Source organism: Pseudomyrmex gracilis, unplaced genomic scaffold, assembly GCF_002006095.1.
Source record: "Pseudomyrmex gracilis isolate BER0280 unplaced genomic scaffold, ASM200609v1 scaffold_51, whole genome shotgun sequence".
NCBI classification, from domain to species: Eukaryota; Metazoa; Arthropoda; class Insecta; order Hymenoptera; family Formicidae; genus Pseudomyrmex; species Pseudomyrmex gracilis.
Window position 1 is genome coordinate 692,300 of NW_018020635.1, and position 20,548 is coordinate 712,847.

At 37.7% G+C, this 20,548-nt stretch overlaps 4 protein-coding genes across 7 annotated transcripts; 3 read left to right on the forward strand and 1 right to left on the reverse strand.

The window, feature by feature from the left end:
* On the forward strand, positions 1-5,280 carry LOC109853589 (peptidyl-prolyl cis-trans isomerase cyp11). 4 transcript variants are annotated; one of them, XM_020425850.1, is made up of 9 exons: positions 1-312; positions 789-1,092; positions 1,253-1,340; positions 2,120-2,149; positions 2,263-2,408; positions 2,502-2,589; positions 2,715-2,958; positions 3,187-3,282; positions 3,608-5,280. In XM_020425850.1, exons 2-9 carry the CDS (start codon positions 810-812, stop codon positions 4,295-4,297), a joined length of 1,665 nt encoding a protein of 554 aa, XP_020281439.1. In that variant the 5' UTR covers positions 1-312; positions 789-809; the 3' UTR covers positions 4,298-5,280. The 4 variants fall into 4 exon arrangements, with proteins under 4 accessions (XP_020281439.1, XP_020281441.1, XP_020281442.1 ...); XM_020425852.1 differs by lacking the exon at positions 1-312 and adding an exon at positions 325-476; XM_020425853.1 differs by lacking the exon at positions 1-312 and adding an exon at positions 549-696.
* A 71-nt stretch (positions 5,281-5,351) lies between these two features.
* On the reverse strand, positions 5,352-10,086 carry LOC109853590 (programmed cell death 6-interacting protein). The gene is made up of 15 exons (XM_020425855.1): positions 9,822-10,086; positions 9,335-9,450; positions 8,993-9,120; positions 8,640-8,918; positions 8,469-8,570; positions 8,162-8,384; positions 7,930-8,053; positions 7,674-7,851; positions 7,434-7,595; positions 7,217-7,360; positions 6,918-7,133; positions 6,686-6,835; positions 6,452-6,596; positions 5,891-6,088; positions 5,352-5,795 (listed from the first exon to the last, which is right to left on the reverse strand). Exons 1-15 carry the CDS (start codon positions 10,025-10,027, stop codon positions 5,680-5,682), a joined length of 2,487 nt encoding a protein of 828 aa, XP_020281444.1. The 5' UTR covers positions 10,028-10,086; the 3' UTR covers positions 5,352-5,679.
* Positions 10,087-10,862: 776 nt separating this feature from the next.
* Positions 10,863-14,558, forward strand: LOC109853580 (60S ribosomal export protein NMD3). Its single transcript, XM_020425828.1, has 12 exons — positions 10,863-11,005; positions 11,086-11,140; positions 11,226-11,360; positions 11,439-11,589; positions 11,703-11,837; positions 11,911-12,019; positions 12,112-12,262; positions 12,338-12,480; positions 12,690-12,841; positions 12,973-13,088; positions 13,200-13,382; positions 13,832-14,558. Exons 2-12 carry the CDS (start codon positions 11,094-11,096, stop codon positions 14,022-14,024), a joined length of 1,515 nt encoding a protein of 504 aa, XP_020281417.1. The 5' UTR covers positions 10,863-11,005; positions 11,086-11,093; the 3' UTR covers positions 14,025-14,558.
* A 94-nt stretch (positions 14,559-14,652) lies between these two features.
* Positions 14,653-20,516, forward strand: LOC109853579 (sphingomyelin phosphodiesterase-like). Its single transcript, XM_020425827.1, has 8 exons — positions 14,653-14,991; positions 15,721-16,031; positions 16,442-16,825; positions 18,327-18,499; positions 18,596-18,796; positions 19,212-19,554; positions 20,025-20,215; positions 20,304-20,516. Exons 1-8 carry the CDS (start codon positions 14,919-14,921, stop codon positions 20,431-20,433), a joined length of 1,806 nt encoding a protein of 601 aa, XP_020281416.1. The 5' UTR covers positions 14,653-14,918; the 3' UTR covers positions 20,434-20,516.
* Positions 20,517-20,548: the final 32 nt, after the last annotated feature.

Here is a 20,548-nt window from a genome sequence, read left to right on the forward strand (position 1 = left end):
GTTCACGTTGTGACGCGTGTTTCCTCGTGCATATAGGCGGCGGTTGACGCCACCGGAAATTCGTTCGCAGAGACAAATCAATTATTGCAATTCCGATAAGAGATGTGCACCGGCAAAACTTCCTCTCGCTGTGTGTATTCGGTTATGCGCGATCGGTGGTGATTGTGAATTATCATCGACCGCAAAATGCGCTCCTAAACGTCAATTGAACGGCGTGAGGTGTCTCTTGTCGGATCGAGTGTCAGACCGCAAGTACGTGGGAGTGCGGCTCTTACGAAACTGTTTTCTGGAGTCACAGTCAGTCAGTTTCCAGTAAGTTGTGCCAAACGGTTTCCGCGACGCTTGTAACCTTCATTCCGTTGTCCAATCGATGGTGTTTTTACTTTTATACGTATTGGGAATAGATTTTCCGATTGGTTGCGCCAGATATTATCTTTTGCAAAAGTCTCTCTCAGATATGTGCTAAGCGCAAAATTGTGAGTTACCAAGGAAACTTTGCTATGTCTCTTTCCCTCTCTTTCTTTTCCTGTTTCTCTCTCTCTCTCTCTCTCTCTCTCTCTCTCTTCCTTATCTCTCACTCATTTATCATACAGTTCCTTATTATGACTCCTCGGTGCTTCTCATTAAACTTTGATCCAGTCCGTGATTTCAAGCATTTTCTCTCCCAAGGTTTTGTCATCAATTTTATTCCTAAAAGTATTGTCGATGTACATTTCAACTGTAAAACTGTACAACATGTATTTTATTACTCACTCCTAAGGATGTTTTGTTTTGTTTCAAATTTACAGGTGATCTGATAAACTTTCATCATGGTTAATGTAAATGCAAGAGTGTTTTTTGATATCGAAGTGGGCGGACTACCAATGGGTAGAATAGTCTTCGAGCTCTTCTCAGACACCTGCCCGATAACATGTGAAAATTTTCGAGCTCTGTGCACTGGCGAAAAGGGACTTGGAAAAACAACAGGCAAATCTCTGCATTATAAGGGAATAGTTTTTCACAGAGTGGTGAAAGATTTTATGATTCAGGGAGGAGATTTTTCAGTAGGTAACGGAACAGGCGGCGAGTCAATTTATGGCGGCACATTTGCAGGTAAATAAATTAAAAAAAACTAATGTAATGCGTGCATTGAACTCAATAGATAGAAAAACAATTAAAACTTCTTAGTGGAATTATACACAGAATTACAATAGTATTATTGTGGAAGAATAAAAAGTTTGTGTTTTTTTTTTGTTTTTGAAAACTTTTATAGATGAGAATTTTATTATGAAACATGATAAACCATTTTTGCTGTCTATGGCCAATCGTGGTAAAGACACTAATGGATCACAGTTTTTTATGTAAGTATCATAATCACAGTGCAATTAAATGGTTACTTAGAATATAAACATTATCACTATTAAATATCATTTTTTTTACTTTACAAAATTATTGCTAATTGTGTCACTTGAACTTTTTTCTTATTCTGTATTCGCTGTTTTAAAAAAATTGCAAAAAGTGTATTTACATCACATTGACATGACATTTATCTTTATTCATATATAGCAAAACCTTACAGGCGTACTTTTTAGCAAGCGAGATATTGCAACAAGGTCACTACGTGTGTTTCCTTTATTGCAATATATAGAAAGAAATTTCTCTTCAAAGAGAAATTTCCTGAAAAACTTTTGTATCTCTTTTCTCTTCGTTAAAATAAAACCTAATCAGGTGTGGTTTAAAACAGTCACAAGGGCGAACAAGCGATTGAAAACTTTAATCCAATTGACAAGATTTTTAACGAACAGAAACAAACCCAAGCAATAGATAAAGATGTTTAATTGTAACTACGGCAATTATAATGTGTTAATTTTCAAATTTGAGTTAAAGATACGTGATAAAAGCCAGCGAAATCTTAAGACGAATGTAGAGTCTCGTTTCTGTTTGTGCGGCAACTCGTGGAGTATGTTGAAAAAAAAAGACATAGGTGTAAAGATCCATTCTGAAGGAATGAATAACTCAGCAATGTTTTTGCGTAGTCGTGAGGGAAGGGTCTGCACTCCACTACTACAACACAATGACCAATGAAAGCTGGCTCTTTCTGTTCATCTCTCATCCCCTTAATCATATTTTGTTGTTGTAGTACTACGCAACCAGCGCCTCATCTCGACAAGTGAGTACAAAAGTGGTGATATTTGGTTTTATCCTTTTTGTCTTTTTTTTTTTTTTTTTACATTAGTCACTTTTAAAAGATCCTCTAGCTCAAAAACTCATTTTACCTTCCAGTGTCCACGTGGTTTTTGGAGAAGTAGTGTCTGGGCAAGAAATTGTGATGCATATTGAAGGACTTCCGGTAGACCGTATGTCACGTCCCTTGCAAGACGCTAAGGTTGTGAACTGTGGCGAACTGGTTTTGAAGATCAAAAGCAAAGGTATACAACGTGCTATCTCCGCAAGATCGAGAAAACCTGACAATTGTTACTATTTTCTTAGTATCACTTTCGTGTGTGTGTGTGTGTTTACAGCGAAAAAACGCGAAGCGAAGCAAGAGAGCTCAGCGAATTCCGACTCTGATTCTTACACTGATAAGTCAAAGAAGAAGAAAAAGAAAAGGTATATTATCAAAGATAAAAAGAATGTAAAAGAGAATTATATATTTCAAAAAAAATTTTAATTTATACAAATAAATTTTTGAACTATTAGCAATAATTATAACGCGTCATTTTATTTTTTTTAAGTAAAAGAGCAAAGTCGGAAGAAGGTGAGATTGACTCTAACGAAGAAGATGAACAGCCTCATCCACTGGTGTCTGTCACAAAGATTGATCCTGACGAGATTCCGGAAGTGCCCGCAAACAAATTTCTGTACAGAGCGGGATCCACCAATAATGCGAATCAGAAGGAATTCAGACAGCACTATGGGAGAGATCGTATGCGATCTCATCGAAATAGCGGTCGTATTTTGAAGGGTAGAGGAGTATTCGTAAGTGACCACTGTGTGTTACAAAATGCATGTGTCAGTTCCTTTTATTTATTTAAATTGTTGATGATTTTTGCAAATCGTCAACTGTGAGTGTAAATGTACCGCGGTACGTAACTAGATAAATCGCGTTTATATTCAACGATCTTGTCTTACAACACATCTTAAGAAACAATTTCCTGATGCGGTTTTTCCAAGCTTGTCACATGCACATTCTGAATCAATTTCTAGAGATATCACGCGTCTTCGCGAAGTCGATCCAGGAGCATTACGCCACCTCACTGGAAACAAGCTCAAAATCGTACTATCAAACTGCACGAGTTTCAGGTACATAACCTGGTGTATATATCGTCACTCCCTACGTATAATCCCGTGACTCCAAAACGCAAATTTTAGAGGAGAACAGTTTAAAAGTATAAAGCTTCATATGTTTCCCTATAGTTAGGGATCTTTCGGTTTCAAATTTGGACCTTATTTATGAATATTTTTTTTTAATATTTGGTGACCATAAAGAACATGACTTTTTAAGTGTCATTATGCAATAAACTGAAAATCCCATATGTGACACTTATGTAATTATACGTAAGGGAGTGACGATATGACGAAACGTGTACATCGCGTACATTCCCTGTTGTTTTCTCGTGTATTGCAGAAGATAGAAAAAGAACGGCTGAAGAAGGAAGAAGAGGCGAAGCAACGACAAACAATCCAACATATCAGAAGATTCGTGGAGGATGTTAGCGAGAAAAAGAATCAGGCGCCGGACAACTTGGGCAACGTGCAACATCCGGCGGAGTTGATGGAGAACAAGGAGAACGACCAGACGGACGAGGCGACGACGTTAAATCAGATGACGCAACAGCAGAACGACGACGCAAAGAGAAACGCGGACGGGCACGGTGTTACCGCGCAGAACAAGGAGGAGAGCAAGCACAGTAAAAGCGAGAGATCGTTCAAACGCGATCGTTACAACGACAGAAACATTCGGCGCGACTCGAGAGATCGACGAAGATACGGACGTTCCCGGTCGAGAGATCGCCGAAGGTCCCGGGAACGGGACTACGATCGCAGAGGGAGTCGCGATAGGAGGAACCGGAGAAATTATTCTCCTCGCAGACGGGATTCTTATCGTACGGGCAGACCTGGAAGGGACAATTACAGACAATACGACAACAGACGGGACAGACGACAAAACAACTACAATCAGAACAACGACGACGGTTCTCGTCACGACAAGCACAGAGACAACAAGAGAAACGACAACAACGCGTCCGAGAACCAACCGAAGTTCAAACGCCGTTCGCGATCGAGCAGTTCCAGTAGTCAGCACTCCAAAAATTAATCAATCGTTTTTTTTTTTTTTTCTTTTCCGTTTACTATTGACAACGCAAACGATTACAGTTGTTTACGATTATACTATCAACGAATCGCATACATTATTCGCAGACTAAAACAAGCTGTAATAACATTAGAGCAACGTAGCTCGACGTTCTCTACTCGATATTTGTAGTCCGATCTTATATAGACGTCTTCAGGATCGTTTTGTGCTCATCTTAACGATACCGTGTCTTAAAACCGACCGCGAATCATCCGAGGATGAGCTTGAGACGATTTCAGGTGTAAGATCAGACTGTGAGTATCGGGCCTCAAGTCCCAATCATTGGCGGTGTTCAGCGGAATTCAGCGCCTTGCGCTTAATTGTCCGTGATCGGCTTATTTCTCTCAGAAATGTCCGAGTATTTGCTAATGACACAAAAGCAATAATAGCAAGGTGTTCGTTTCCGCTTAAACGCTATCATTTAATTTGTGCACATCTGAGAGATATATATACAATATGAAATCTGTCTATATTTATACTCTCATTTCGAACCTCTTTTCTCTATTTCTGTGAGCATTCGTACTCTTATTTCGAATCTTCTCTACCTCTTTCCCCGGCACTTCATACCGGGAATATATACATATATATATATATATATACACGCATCTCGTGTACACTGTTCGAGAAGGAAAAGTGTTTGGGCAAAAAGTGTCACCGTGTGTGTGAACACATACTGAATGTATGTGTAAACTCTTGGTTCTATCTTGGTCCTTTTCTTACGGTTTTCACATTATTCTCTTACAAATTGGACAAATTTGAACAAAAAGAGGTGGAACTTAGAAAAATTGTTTAAGATTTTAGGAAATTCTTCAACAGGTTAAAAGGAACTCGGAAACAAACGTTTGTAAGTAAAAAAAAAACTTGGAACACAAACGATGTACATCTTTGCAGAGCTATGTGTTAATAATCATGTGTAATTGTGATAAATAAATTACCTGCATCCCGTATCTCGGCTGTTTTTTTTTTTTTCCAAAAACTTATTTTAAAAAAACAAAAATGCTTCACACACACATGGATGTAGAATATCTCGTATATATATATTGGCTTATTTTTTACAAAATATATTTTTTATAAATTGATTCATCAACTCTCTCTACACTCAAGTTGACAAAGCGGATTTAAAGCTTAGCAAGTAACAGTCGGTCTAGATAAAGAACTCGATGAAAACACGTAACGATTAATACAAACGTAAAACATCCTCGTACCATTCTCTGATTATTTGATCTCTTAGCAGAGCTTTTTACATCTTGTGAATAAAGTGAATGTTACTTCATTACGTGATCTGCGAGAAGATCACAGTAAGCATCTGGATAAAGAGCTGCGTGTTTTCTCGTTTAGTAATTTATTCACCATTGGTGATGATGATGATGACCGGGCGGCGGATTAGCACCGCCGTAACGCGGCAACGTGGCGTAACCTCCGTACGGAGCTTGCGGCATAGCCTGGTACGGATTGTATCCTCCTAGGGGAATGAGAAAACGCATTGTGAGAGAGAAAGAGATAACACACGTTTTAAATTATATACAAGTAGTACAGAGCCGTAAGTGTCTTGGGTACCTTGCGTGGGATACGGCATCGTGGCGTACGGGTTGTATGTTGTTGGCATCGGTGGAGGAACGTACGCTGGATACGGCGTTCCCGGCACGGTGCCGTAAGGCATAGGCATGTTACCACCTTGCACGGGGTAAGGCAGCTGTGGTGACGGTGCCGTAGCGCTCGTGGCTGTTTCCCCCGTCTGGTTTACGCCCGACGGCCCTTTAATTTAAATAAATGACGGTACATCTCTAAAAATTTATACACGCGAGACAGAATATTTGCAATAATTTTCAAAAGGTCGCAAAAAAGTTGTTCACGTATATAATTTTCAAAATAGTTGAGTTGACTTTCCAGCCTTTGGACTAAGGATCGTAGTAGTTGATAAATAAGACGATGAAATAAATATTGGGACGTTTCGATCTCTACTACGATCCTTAGTCCAAAGGCTGGAAGGTCAACTCAACTATTTTGAAACCGATTACGGCCGTTTTATCAAATTTAAATGTATATAATTTTATTAATATTGTTGCAAACAAATCTAAAAAGACGCGTTTGATAAAAAATTCATTGACGCGTTTATACCACTGCCATGATGCGACGGAATGTTCGGTGTTGCAACGGGACCAGAATGACTCAAGTTTGTTGTCAAATCCTTCAGTAGTTCTTCTTTCTCGGTTTTCCGGGCAAAGCAAAAATCGGATATTTTATTTTGGAAAACCACCAGGAGCTATAGCGAAGAAAAATCAAATTTGTTCAGACAATGAGACGAATCTTGTGAGGACATTAACGCAATGTTATTACGAATTTGAATCGTACCTGTGTTAAGTCGTTGTAGAACTTGGCTCCTTCCGTTAAGTTGCTCTTAAGTTGCTTAAATGCATCATAGGCGGAAGCCAGTTTGCAGAGCATCGCTTCTCGCGCGCTGCCAGAACCAGCCTGTTCGTTTGTAAATTCCGTGTGGCACCTCTGAAACATCACACGTTCCATTATGTGTATTCCTGTCTTTTTCCTCCAGATCTCTTTGCAGCTTTATTACCTAGTCACATACCTGAATCTCGGCGACTAATTTTTCCTGCCGCGCTATACTTTCCCGCACTTGTTTCTGCAAAGGTCCGTAACATTTTCCCAAACTCTCGACAGACAAATTCGGCTCGTCGATCAGCCCGTCTTTAGCCATAGCCGAAAGAAACGTGCTCTTCATGTCGTTGGTAGCAGATTTAAATTCACTTTCAATAGCGTCTCGCTCAGCCTTTAATGTTTCCACCTGAGAAAATAAGTAAAAACAAACATAAATTAAAATTAAAAAACTGTCTTCTTTATCGCATCGTTCTTATGTTTCACACTTACATCCTCCATCAGCTTTCTGAGTTGTGCGACGACATTGCTCTCTTGAACAGCCGAACCTTGCGGAATAGCTCTACGTAGCTCGTCCTCATCCAAACTTAGAATTTCCATTCCTTCTTTGTGGGTTTCAAATTTTTCACGAACCACCTGACCACGCAAGCAATGTAACACTCGTAAAAATAGATATCTACCAAATGTTCTTTTCACACGATATTCTTACCTTATCAGCAGAAACCGCGTTATTGATGATATCACGATACTTTTGTATATTGCTAGTAAATTGCTCTGTTAATCGGGCACTAGGCGTTCGCTTCCAGCGTTCTTTGAACTGTTCTCTGAGCTGATTGTCAGAATCACACTCTTCGTTCAGCATTCTCTCAGACTGCAAGCACGAACAAAAAGAAAATGTATACGACACCGTCTAATTTTTCGAAAACAAAAGATTGTAAAATATTTGCACCTCATCAAGAAGCTCTTTGTTACGTTGCAGTAAATCCGGCAAGTCTTTCATGGACGCTTCCAACGCTTGTATCCCACCCGCATCTCGTACGTAAGAAGCTTTCTCCAATAGCGATTGTGGTATTTCTGTTCCGCTCGTATCCTCTATAGCTGCCGGTAGATTCAAACTCGCCAGAACACTGCACGCGACGAATTTCAGCGATAAATAAACCGTACCCTCGCGATCTTAATATCAAGAATGATCTGTGATATCTCACCTGTTCAACAGTTGAGTCATTTCACGAAGATTCGAAACTTCGTAATTAACAAGCTCGTTACGACGATTCTCAAAGGTCGACAACGCTTGATGCACAGGAACAGGCAACAGTTCCGCAAATAGATCTGTAAATATACATTTCACAAAACAGTTTCAAGATTTAAGAATAAAAAAAAAAAAAAATTAAATAATCAATTTTGTCTTCATGAAATTTTTTCGTCAATATCACGAACCTTTGAAGTCGGTACTCAGTATCGCGGGAAGCGGCAGTAGTTTGGCAACACTGGCCTTTCCTATAGCTTCCAGACTTCTCACATCCGGAATCCTCTCGTGATATATAAAGTCATTGTCCTTCTTCGCCTCCGTTAGACTCCTCTGCGCTTTATTCGCGTAATCTTGGAACAAGCTCGGCTTGTTGGATCTGTCCTGAGCAGCTTTGAAACAGTCTACAGCGTACTGAAAAATACGTTAAACACAATTGTTACACATTAAAAGATATTTAGACAAAATAGAGACAAGCTTCACAGCACTGATGACTACCTCCAGTCTAGCAATTTCTTCTCCAATCAATTTGCTGTTCTTGCACACAAGTGACTGAAAATATTCAGCCATTCCGCAATAACCAGCTTGCTTTGCTCCTATCTGCAATTACATTTGTTCATAATACATATGCAAAAAAGCTAACGTTGATACTTTCACTGATGCACTAACCAAAGGCACCCATTCTTTGTCCCAAAACGAGCGAAAGATTTCCTTCTGAAATATATTTAAAGCATCTGCGTACAATTCCTCTGCCTGAGCCGCCAGTCTGGCGACGATACCGTCTTTCATAGAATCGTGGATCGCCTTGTGCACAAATATTTCTTGCGCTTGCGCCAGCATCAACGTGCTCAATGCTCCCAGGGTTTCCGGACTGATATCGGGTGTTGGTTCTTGTTGAATAGCCATCATCACATTGCCTTTCAGATAATTAAATATCCCAGCTGATTGCTGTGAAACGTAAGAGAAAAATAGTAAAATTATCAAATCTATAAAAAAATATAAAAAAAGAGAGAACAACAAACCTGAAACAACTTAGCTGCCAGTTTCAGACCTTCGTCGCTTTCTAATGACTGCGTAGCGGCGACGGCGCTTTGTAAAGCGGCGATATTGAAGAGCACGCATACCTTCTCGTATGCTAATGTACTGATTGCTGTGTAATAACATTAGAGACAATTTTTTTAACATCAGAGACATCTTGTTACAATTCTATAAGACATTGATTTAAGCGCAACTTATATCGCTTTTATCTTATCTATCGCTTCTTGTACAAATGTCTCAGAGAGTTTAGAGATAATATCTTTCTTACGACTTATATTTGTCAATAGGGTTACATTGTCTCATTTAAAAATTTCCAAAATACTCACTTAAACTAAGCTTTCCCCCAAAAATTGTACGATCGAAAGCGTCTTTCCACTTGAACGGTATCTGCAACTCGTGAGCCGGTATCTTTTTCTCCAAAGCGTTCAACTGGTCGTAATAACTGCAATATATAATATATTCGCGGTGCATATCGTAGAGATAACATGATAAATTTCTGTTATTTGCGCGTCGATAAAATCTAAATTGTGAATTTAAAATTCTTCAGTTCGTACGTTCAATCTTCAGATTTTTTTTTTGCAACAAAAACAAAGACGTGAACGGATTCTTGGTGAAAAACTACAATCAAAATTATCAGACATGATTGATAGGAGATAATAGTTGATCCTTGATATATGAAGTTTGTGGGGGGCGCAGGAGACATGTGACAAGCAAAATCAAAGTCGTCGGGAACGTCTAAGAAAATTACGACAGTCGATGACATCAGTGATCAGTCGCACGACTGAAGGAAATGATATTTAAGATGACTCATACCTGTAGATAACCTGCAACGAACTCTCGTACTTCTCAAAGGCTCGCCAAAGAGCATTGTTCCTCAGCTTGCTGAACTCGGCGATCGCGTCCGTATAGTCCTTCTGATTGCTCGGATTGTTGTACGTCGACTTGATGACATTGGTGAGCGGCTTTATCACGTCAACGTCAGACGGTTTCTTCAACGGAATCGCGATCAGCTCGGCCATTTTGACCAGTTTGACATGTAATCGCAGCTGCTCGCAAGACTGCTGTTTGTATGTGTACAGACGACGTCAAAAATTCACCGAGTGTTTGCTCGTAGCGCCAGCGAGCGCCGTAGTAGCGAACTACGTAGTCGCAATCGGTTGTCCGCAACCAAGATCTGTGGAATAGACAGATTGCCTGGTAAACTCTCGACCAATCAGAAAATGCGAGAGTGACGTAGCAATATGGCCGCCCCGTCACGCTTTGGTTGCCATAAGGTCTATGGGTGCGTTCAGACAACTCAACAGTTGCACAACGGTTGAGAGATAATCACTTCTGATTGGATCGTACTTTTGGAACCTCTCAGATTTTGAAGAATAGTCCTATCATAAGTGATGATCTCTCAACCGTTGAGTTGTCTGAACGCACCCTATGTCACACTACGGATTGAGATTGAAATTTGACCAATCAGAAGAAAAAAAATCAATCCTAAGTTTAGAAATCTTTGCTCTGATTGGCCCCAATTGCAATCCAATTTCAATCCTAATCCGTAGTGTGACATAGGCTTAAGATTTGAGAAATCTACTATCAGAGAGAAACCTGAGAGCGGCCATCCTACAGTAATTTTTTACGACGGTTTCAGCCGCTGGTTTTAGCCGTATTTCCACAAAAGTGGAACTCAAAGGCCGTTCTACATTAAACGCAAGTCGCAGGTCTCGTGGANACGAGATCTGCTACTTGCGTTTAATGTAGAACGGCCTTTGAGTTCCACTTTTGTGGAAATACGGCTAAAACCAGCGGCTGAAACCGTCGTAAAAATTTACATTAGGATGGCCGCTCTCAGGTTTCTCTCTGCTACTATAAATTCGGACCTCAGTCTTCTCTCTTCTCCCTAGTACAGACAAACCGGAGAGGTTTGCACACCGTTGGCAACAGTTGGTAATTTTGACGTGATTGTTTAGGTTAGTGTCCCAAGTTTCCCGAGCACACGAGGTTGAAAGGTACAAGCACTTTATTTAAAAATTCTCAATTCGAGTTGCGTAATAATACGAAATTAATTAAAGAATAAAACTACTTACAGGAATAAAAATGGAGTATGTTGAAGTTTCTGATATACAAATGGAGAAAGCAATGATGTATGTGTATATATATTTGTTATTTTAATATAAATGATCACGAGGAGTAATCTTTGTTCATATTAATATATTTCTTTATTTGCAGCATGTGCTGCGAATGTGGGAATGTTATTGAGCCAAATCCTGCCAACATGTGTGTGGGATGTCTGCGTTCACATGTTGACATCACAGAGGGGATTCCCAAACAAGTGTCCTTGCAGTTCTGCAAGGGTTGTGAAAGGTTTAGTCATATTTTTCAAAAATATCACGTATCTGAATGTGACATCTGGTTTGCTCAAAGCTATATTTGTGTTAACAGATATCTCCAGCCACCCAACGGATGGATTCATGCCCCATTGGAATCCAAGGAACTTTTGACTTTGTGCTTGAACAAATTGAAGGGATTGAATCGTGTGAAATTGATAGACGCTGGTTTCAAATGGACGGAACCGCATTCCAAAAGATTGAAAGTAAATCTTTTCGACTTGCAATTCAAGTTGTTACTATTTGATTGAATTCTGTTTATGTTTTAAATGTATACAGTTAAAATTCAATATTTATTGTATTTAATATTTTTTCTCAGGTGAAATTAACTGTTCAAGCGGAAGTAATGGGCGGTACAATTCTGGAGCAAACATTTTTGGTCGAATATGTTACAAATAGTCAAATGTGTGACGATTGTCATCGTTCGGAGGCTAAAGATTACTGGCGCGCATGTGTGAGTTTAGTAAAAATATAAAATAATTTATGTACAGTTTCATCTTTTTTACATATTGCGTAATCATTTGCAGGTGCAAGTTCGGCAAAAAGCAATAAACAGGAAAACCTTTTTCTATTTAGAGCAACTTATATTGAAATATAAGGCTCACGAGCAGACACTAGGCATAAAACGTATTCACGGCAAGTAATATAATAAATGTTTGCCAATAAATAGTGCGTCATTATTAATTAAATAACGATATTTAAAATATATATCATTACTGTGTCAACAGAAGGTCTAGACTTCTTCTACGCAAACGAAGGCACAGCTAGAAAAATGGTCGATTTCCTGATAACAGTCATTCCATGTCGTTATCAACAGTCGAAGCGATTGATTTCGTACGACTGTCACAGTAACATATACAATTACAAGTTCTCATACAGGTAAATTAAAACAACAGTTGTACGAGCGGCGGTTAACATTTCGTTGTTACTAATATTAATTATCGTGCCAAACAGCGTTGAAATTGTTCCAGTCTCAAAGGACAGCCTGGTCTGCCTACCGCGAAAATTAACTCAACAGTTAGGCGGGATCAGTTCTATCTGTTTAGTGTACAGAATAACTAGTGCCGTGCATCTGATGGACGTTTCATCGGGACAGAGTAAGTTACAACAAACGTCATATGTGATTTTTCGTTTTTGCCAACAATAATAATTTGTACAATTTTTGTTGTACAATTCTTTTCACTGCAAATAGGATTTTTTAAATATGTTATTTATAGGGTTTTTAAAATTATGTTATTACACAGTTTTTACGTACGAAACATGTTGGCAATAAAAAAAAAACATTGAACTGATATGTTTGATGTAGTTGCGGAAGTCAGCGCGCCTGTTTATTGGAGATACAACTTCAACAGCATATGCAACCCGAAACAATTGACCGAGTACATCGTGATGGATATTGAAATAATAAATTGCGAAGATAAGAAAACCTTTCCCGGACAAGGATCTATTTCCAAAAAAGTAAGTTTGCTCTTACACGAGATGCACGTTTGTGTGTATTTACTTGTATGTGTAATATGCAAGTTTTTGTGAATAGTATGCGAATTTTTTTAATTTATATGATTTACTCAAGTGAGATAATTGACTTGTAGCACATCATAGCGGATGTTTGGCTGGTAAAAGCGTCCGAATTGGGAATAAACGACAATCCGATTCATTCGCGCACGCACTTGGGTCATTTTCTCAAACCTGGCGATTCAGCCTTAGGGTCAGTTATATCACAACATAAAAAAAAGGCCTTTTGCAAATAATATTACACGTGTGACTTGTGATAAATATTTTATGAAAATGTGCTTATAACTTATTATCTTCCTTGCAGTTACTGTCTGAAAGATAGCAATATTAACGACAGCAATTTCGAGAAGCTAAGTGCGGACACGGTGCCCGATATCGTTCTTGTGAAAAAGTTTTACGGTCACAACAAGGCGGCCCGTCGCAGAGCAAGAATGTGGAAGTTGAAACATCTCGTCGACGAAGTAGTCAGCATGAGCACGGAGAATAAGTAAGAGCGCAATGCGCACGCGCAATCTACAGCGCGCGCTGCAAACTGATGTCTAATCATAGACTTATACAATAGACGGAGCATTCATATGAGGAAGTTGAAGACAACATTGAAGGACAGAAATAGTGCTGGAGTGATTGTCTCTTTCTCTCTCTCTCTCTCTCTCTCTTACGATAAGAGCAGTGGGGAATCAATCATCTCACAAGTCTATGCTATCACCTTTCACTATCACTCTTTCTCAATTGACTCTCGGACTCTATCTTCATTAGACTCTTGGCCACTTTCTCGGCCTGCCGCAGCCACCAATTAACTCACTGCTAGAAAAGAAGAGAACTGCTCCACGACTATTTCTATCTCTTTTAATAAAGTCTTCAGCTCCTCTTATACGAATGCTCCGTCTATTATATAAGTCTATGTGTCTAACGCGATATCCGTGTTATGTTTTTCAGCGAATACAACGAATTCCTGGAGGAGCTGGAAGAAGATCCGGAAATGAGACAGAACGTCAATATATTCAGGGACTCTAGTAAACAGATTCCCGTCGATACTGACGAAATAGACCCGACCATTCCGCAGATCACGCTTGAAGAAATGCTGGACGATCTTGTGATCGAAGACACCGAAATGACCGAAGAATCTTGAGAATTTTGCACGCGTAGGAAAGTTAATTTCAAAGTAAATGTACATACAATGTATATTCTATAAAAAAAAAAAAAAAAAAAAAAAAAAAAGAAGAAAAGAGAAATCTCTTTTCTCGGAACGATAAATTATCTAAAGAATATACAAAGTTTGCACGGTTTTGTTTACATCTCGATTGTGTGTGTGTGTTTATACGCGTGCATTGTAAAACATTAAAGATGCGGTCAAATTCTCACTGCAGATGTTTTGAAATATTCTATCTTTATTTTACATTTAACGAGAAATAAAAATAGCACGATGTTTCGAAATGTTTGCAGTTTGAAGTTTCGACTGCGTCCTAAGATTCTGATAGAAAGCAATAACGCTCCACATTCAAATCAGTATGTTGCGATCAAAAAACAACCGACACGCGAAATTTATCTGTTTGATTACGCAACAGTCACAACTCATCATCATTTATTCGCGTTGACGAGATATATCGTGATGGACATTGGAATAATAAAACTTAAAGAGATAATAAGAAAATCGTTCCACAGACCAATGTGTTTTTCTACTTTTCCAATAGAGAATACTCCTACATACAAAGTACATACATATACAAGCATTTGTTATTAATCTTCAAGAGTAAAATAGATAATACGCAATATGATTCTCGAGTGCACGTTTCTCTTTCTCTCTTTTTTTCGCCAGTAGGGTATATTTATTTTTTATATTTAAAAAAAATAATCTTGTAATGTGTAATATCTGGCCTACTACGTACCGTAATCAATACCAAACCGATAATGATTAATACGAAACCGTATTGAATATGATTTGAGAGGGGAGAGATAAAAGGAAGATATAATAAACGCAACGTTAGCTGCTTTCTCACGCAACAGATTTAGTCGTGTATCAGTTATGTTGTTGTATAAGTTAGTGTTTCTCGTAGTTTTAGTTAAAGTTGCACATAGTGATGAGATCACTCATCAAGGTATGAAAAATGTACACAATTATATTATCAGTTCTTTATTCATTATTATCTACATGTTTTTTTTTTACTTCAATAAATTTTTATCAAAAATAACAAATATTCGTATGAATTAGTATATTTTTATAAAAAATGTATTAATATATTTATACATATAGATAAATATTAATACAATAAAATTTTTACACTTTTATTCACAATATATTTGATATAATATTTAATATTAATATATTAGTTATGTAATTTAACAATTTTTTTGAAAATTGAGAAAAAAATGCAAATAATTTTGAAATAGCTAGCGAGATTCACTGTTGTAAATTATTTCATTTGTCATAATTATCGGAATTTCGTCGGTCACCAAAACCTGCAAATGATTTTTATAATGTTATCGAGATCTCACATCTGGGGGAAGATCGGATGAGCGATTGTCATCTTTGCTTCTTGATCAGATTATTTAATTAAGATTGACTAATCTCGACAATCGGATAAAACAAAAACCATGTTACAAGTAAACATTCTACGAAATAATTTTTATTAAAAAATGATTACAAAACTACATTAAAAAAAACCTCATTCGATAAATTACAAATATCAGTATCACAAGCGATTCAAAATGCCGGATGTTATATCGCAAACAACGTATTTGTTTACTCTTATATAGCAAGTGTCTAATGCAAAAGTTGAAAAGTACAAAAAAAAAAAAGAACCTAAAGTTATCGCTGCTTTGCGTAGATGCGACACTATCGAGCTTTAGCAATGAACTTGATCTCTGGATGAGGACGGGAATCGAAACTCAGGAATTTCGCCGGTTAATCGCTATGCTAAGTTTTCCACGTGATTTACGACGTGTCGACTGGCGCAGCTTGACCGGCGAAAGAAGCGCGAACATATGTGTAATATGTCAGTCCGCTTTGAACGCTGTCATAAACATATACAGAAACGGCACGTCAGTGGATGAAATAAGATCTAAAGGGATTAAGTTCTGTGTCCTATTGAATATTGAAACTGAAGAAGTGTGCAATGGTACGATAACTCTCAATCTGGTACGTACGTAAATTTATAAAATTCTCACCCGCAAATCTGACGCACTTAATGCAACAGAAATTCCATTTTTTCTGTGCGTGTTACCGTAATCGCTTCATAATACCAGTCAAACCTCGATAACTCGAATCTCCAGGGAAGAGCTAAAATCTTCGAATTGTAGAGGTTTTCGACTTATTGAAGTTCTTTTTTCTTTTTCGCGGAGCGGAAGGGAACGAACGAAATTTTCGTCTTATAGAGATTTGAGTTATCCGAGGTTTGACTGTATTGATACACATTTCTTTGCGCTTGAATCACTGTTTATATCGATGATCACATTTGCGGATAAAATTAAATCGTTCGAACGCGGAATCGGGTTTTATTTAAACCCAGTTGAACGTAATTGCATGAATCTCTTCTCTTCCGCTTGCAGCCGACAATTTTGCACATCATAGACGCAAGACCCGATCTAACGGGGTCTACGATTTGCGGGATCTTATTGGAGTCGGATTCTTGTCCGCTCAATGATACCAGATTCGAGTGGAGCGTCGACATCAATCGTGATCCTCCAAAATTGATCGACGCGGACGAGGTCGACGAAACTCTAAATATAATACAAATAACGGACATTCATTACGACCCCAACTACGAGCCTTATGGCAAATCGCAGTGCGACCAGCCGATATGTTGTCGGAAGGGACAGAACAGCACGAACACAAGCGACAAAGTGGCCGGCTACTGGGGAGACTACAACTATTGCGACAGCCCCTGGCACGCCGTTGTTGATCTCTTAGATCATATTCGAGACACGCACCGAGTACGTCATACAAGATTCTTGTTGCGTTAACACACACACAAACACATAAAATTTAAATTAACAATAAATAACGCTCGCAATATTAAATATAAATAAGAAATTAAGGTCCAATCGAGCCAAAATACTTAGGTGGTAGCAAAAAAATATATTTAATAAAATCAGGTAACTAGTTTTACACAGACGTTTCGACTCTGACTTGAGTCTTTTTCAATGTGAATAAATAATTAAGACATATAAATACGCATGACAAAAAAGGTCGCAAAAATATACATAAGGAACGTTAAACAGTAGTTAATGTAGACATTGTAATCTCACATGAAAGCGTCGGTCAATAACTTGGATGATGTGTGTATAAATACCTGAAATTTTCGTTATTTTTGAAAAGCACGAATAATCAAATGTGAAACAGGCACAAACAAAGCAACTTACAGATAAGAGTCCAAAAGTCAAACACCGAGCAGAAAGAAGAGACAAACAATTTATATAGGAATTGTCCCCACCACATAGGAGCAAAGTTCAGAGAATGAAAGACGTTAAGATTTAAAACTTGAGATTTTAATATTGTCAAGTAAATAAAAAAAGTAAGAACTGTCAAGTAAATCTGTGTCAGTTTTTAAATTCAAACCAAAAGATTGTTCTTTTATGTGTATTGTCTCAGATATAAGTCTCTTGTAAAAGTTTGGTTCACGGTCTAAAATTATGAATATTCTCCCAATCAAAAGAATGATCAAAATCTATTCTATGCTGAGAAATTACTGTAAGTTGTGAGGAAGACTTTGTGATGTTGTTTTTGTGTTCTCTTATTCTAGTTTTNAGTTGTCTCTTNGTCTGCCCAACGTAAGATGCACAACAGTCATTACAATCAATTTTATAAATAATATTNTTGTTANAATGAAGTGGAGTAAGGTCTTTATGAACNTTTATAAAACTNNTTAACCTATTCAGACATTTGTAGCCTATCATAACATCNTCNTTTTTAAAGGCGCTAATAACATTTTCGGACAAGTTATTAATATAAGGAATAACTATTAGTTTTTTGTCATTAGAACANAGATTATTTAAATTTAGTGACCCGTTTAGCTTTTTTGATATAAACTTTTTAATTCTTATGTTTATATTGTCGAAAAATTTCAGGTATTTATACACACATCATCCAAGTTATTGACCGACGCTTTCATGTGAGATTACACAATGTCTACATTAACTACTGTTTAACGTTCCTTATGTATATTTTTGCGACCTTTTTTGTCATGCGTATTTATATGTCTTAATTATTTATTCACATTGAAAAAGACTCAAGTCAGAGTCGAAACGTCTGTGTAAAACTAGTTACCTGATTTTATTAAATATATTTTTTTGCTACCACCTAAGTATTTTGGCTCGATTGGACCTTAATTTCTTATTTATACATAAAATTTAATTATCCATTTGTACAATTTTTTTCTAAATTTATATGCGCGTGTTTGTGTGTGTATGCGCGAGCTGTTTGTTTAATTTCTAGAATATTTCGTACGTTTACTTCACCGGTGATATCGTGGACCACGGTGTTTGGGAAACCTCGATAGAGGGAAATGTTGAAATTCTTAACAGAAGTTACGGTTACATTCACGACACATTCAGAAACGTTCCCGTTTATCCTATTCTAGGCAATCACGAGCCTCATCCCGTGAACCAGTAAGCCATTCGATCTCTTATGTGTGCGCGAACACGCACGCACGTACGTAGATGTGTTTTTTTTTTTTTTTTTTATTTTTGAAACTTCTCCTTTAGATTCGCACCGATTGACGTTACCAACGACGAGATAAACGCGAAATGGCTCTATTCAATGATGGCCGATTTATGGATTAATTTCGGATGGTTGCCGGAATCAACTCGGTCAACTATTCTAAGTGGAGGATATTACACCGTTTCGCCCAAGCGGGGATTTAGAATCATAGCTCTCAACAATAACGTGTGTTACATCTACAACTGGCAAGTGTGATTGAAAATTATGTTACATTATACATTATCACGTTCTGTTCTTGTGATGATAATTGCGTTGTTTTTGTTTGTCTAAATTGTTTCGAACAAATATGCGAAAATAAAAAGTGTGTGATAATCATCGCGATAACAGAGTTGCTGATAACAACTCTTTTCTTATATCATCTCGTACTCCGTTGTACACACTTATTATTATCAACACTTGTATCAATAAATGCACACCATATCAGATAATTGTATAATAAAACCGGCAGATAGTGATTTATGCGAAAAAAGATAAATTTATTTTGGTCACTGCTATCACTTTATCGTTACATTTTAATTTTCTTAAAAATAAAGAAAATAATATTAAACAATATTAAGATATTAATCGGATTTGTAATTCTTGAGTAATGAATTGTTTTAGGTGGTTGTGGTATCAACCAGAAGATCCCGACGGCCAGTTGCGATGGTTGGAGAAGACACTTTGGCAGGCCGAAAAGGACAGCGAGTTTGTGCACATATTGGCACACGTCCCGGCCGGCAACGAGTGTCAGAAAACGTGGAGACGGGAGTATCTTAAAATTGTCAATAGATACGCGCACATAATACAAGCGCAATTTAACGGCCACACGCACAACGACGAATTGCTACTATATTACGATGACGATACGAGAATTAACAATGTCGCTTGGAACGGAGGTAGCGCGACCGCTTTCACCAATTTAAATCCCAACTACAAGCTGTACACCGTCCACAGCACGAATTACGTTAGTGTGATATCGTTTTTCAATTCAATACAACAACCCAGATAGCCAACTGAGTGCAAGTTGTTGGCAACTTGCCACAAATATTACTCATATGTTTTCAGCAATGTAACAAAAGGGTGTCATCATCTTTTCAGTATGTTCTTGCCAACAACAGTTTTCAAAATATAATAACAGCAAGTTCTCAACAACTCATCGGCAATAAACTTATATTATTTTTCTCAACTTATGAATAAAAATTATTGCTCATATATTGCTCACATATTGCTGACTCATGTCCTAAACATTGGCTACAACAATTGATTGATAATAAAACTCAGCATATTGATACTGAATTGACAAAAACAATTTTCATTGCGTTAAATAAAAACCACAATTGGCGAGCAACTTAATCTATACAATGATTTGCTTTATATTGAGTTTTCACATTTGGGAACGTTCGATTCGCTAATATTATAAAAACTATGTTACAGATGGTGACAGATTTTGAGACCTGGATGTACAATCTGTCCCTGGCGAACGAAAACGCGACCCAACGGCCGTTGTGGTACAAATCGTATTCATTCAAAGCGGAATACGATATTCCTCATTTGTCATACAACTCACTGAGCGATTGGTTCCTGAGATTAAAGAACGACGACGATCTTTTGAATCGCTACTACAGGTAATGTCTGAGACTCGTCAAACGTTTAATTGTTATCAAATCGTTAAATGTTGTTTGTTCATTTCTCATTCTCTGTAAAATGACTTAGGAACTTTTTCAAACTTGCCGAGCCATCACTGAAGAGAGAATGTGACTCAAAGTGCAAGAGGACATACGCGTGCCGTATCATTGCAAGTCTAAAAGACGAAGCAACTAGATGTATTGCAGAGAAATACTGATTACAATATATCAGATTCGACATACGACGTGTTTTAATTTAAGTTTCTGCAACATTTTATACAATAAAAAATATCAAAACGTCCGCAGGAGATTGTTATTTTATGAAACAAGTAC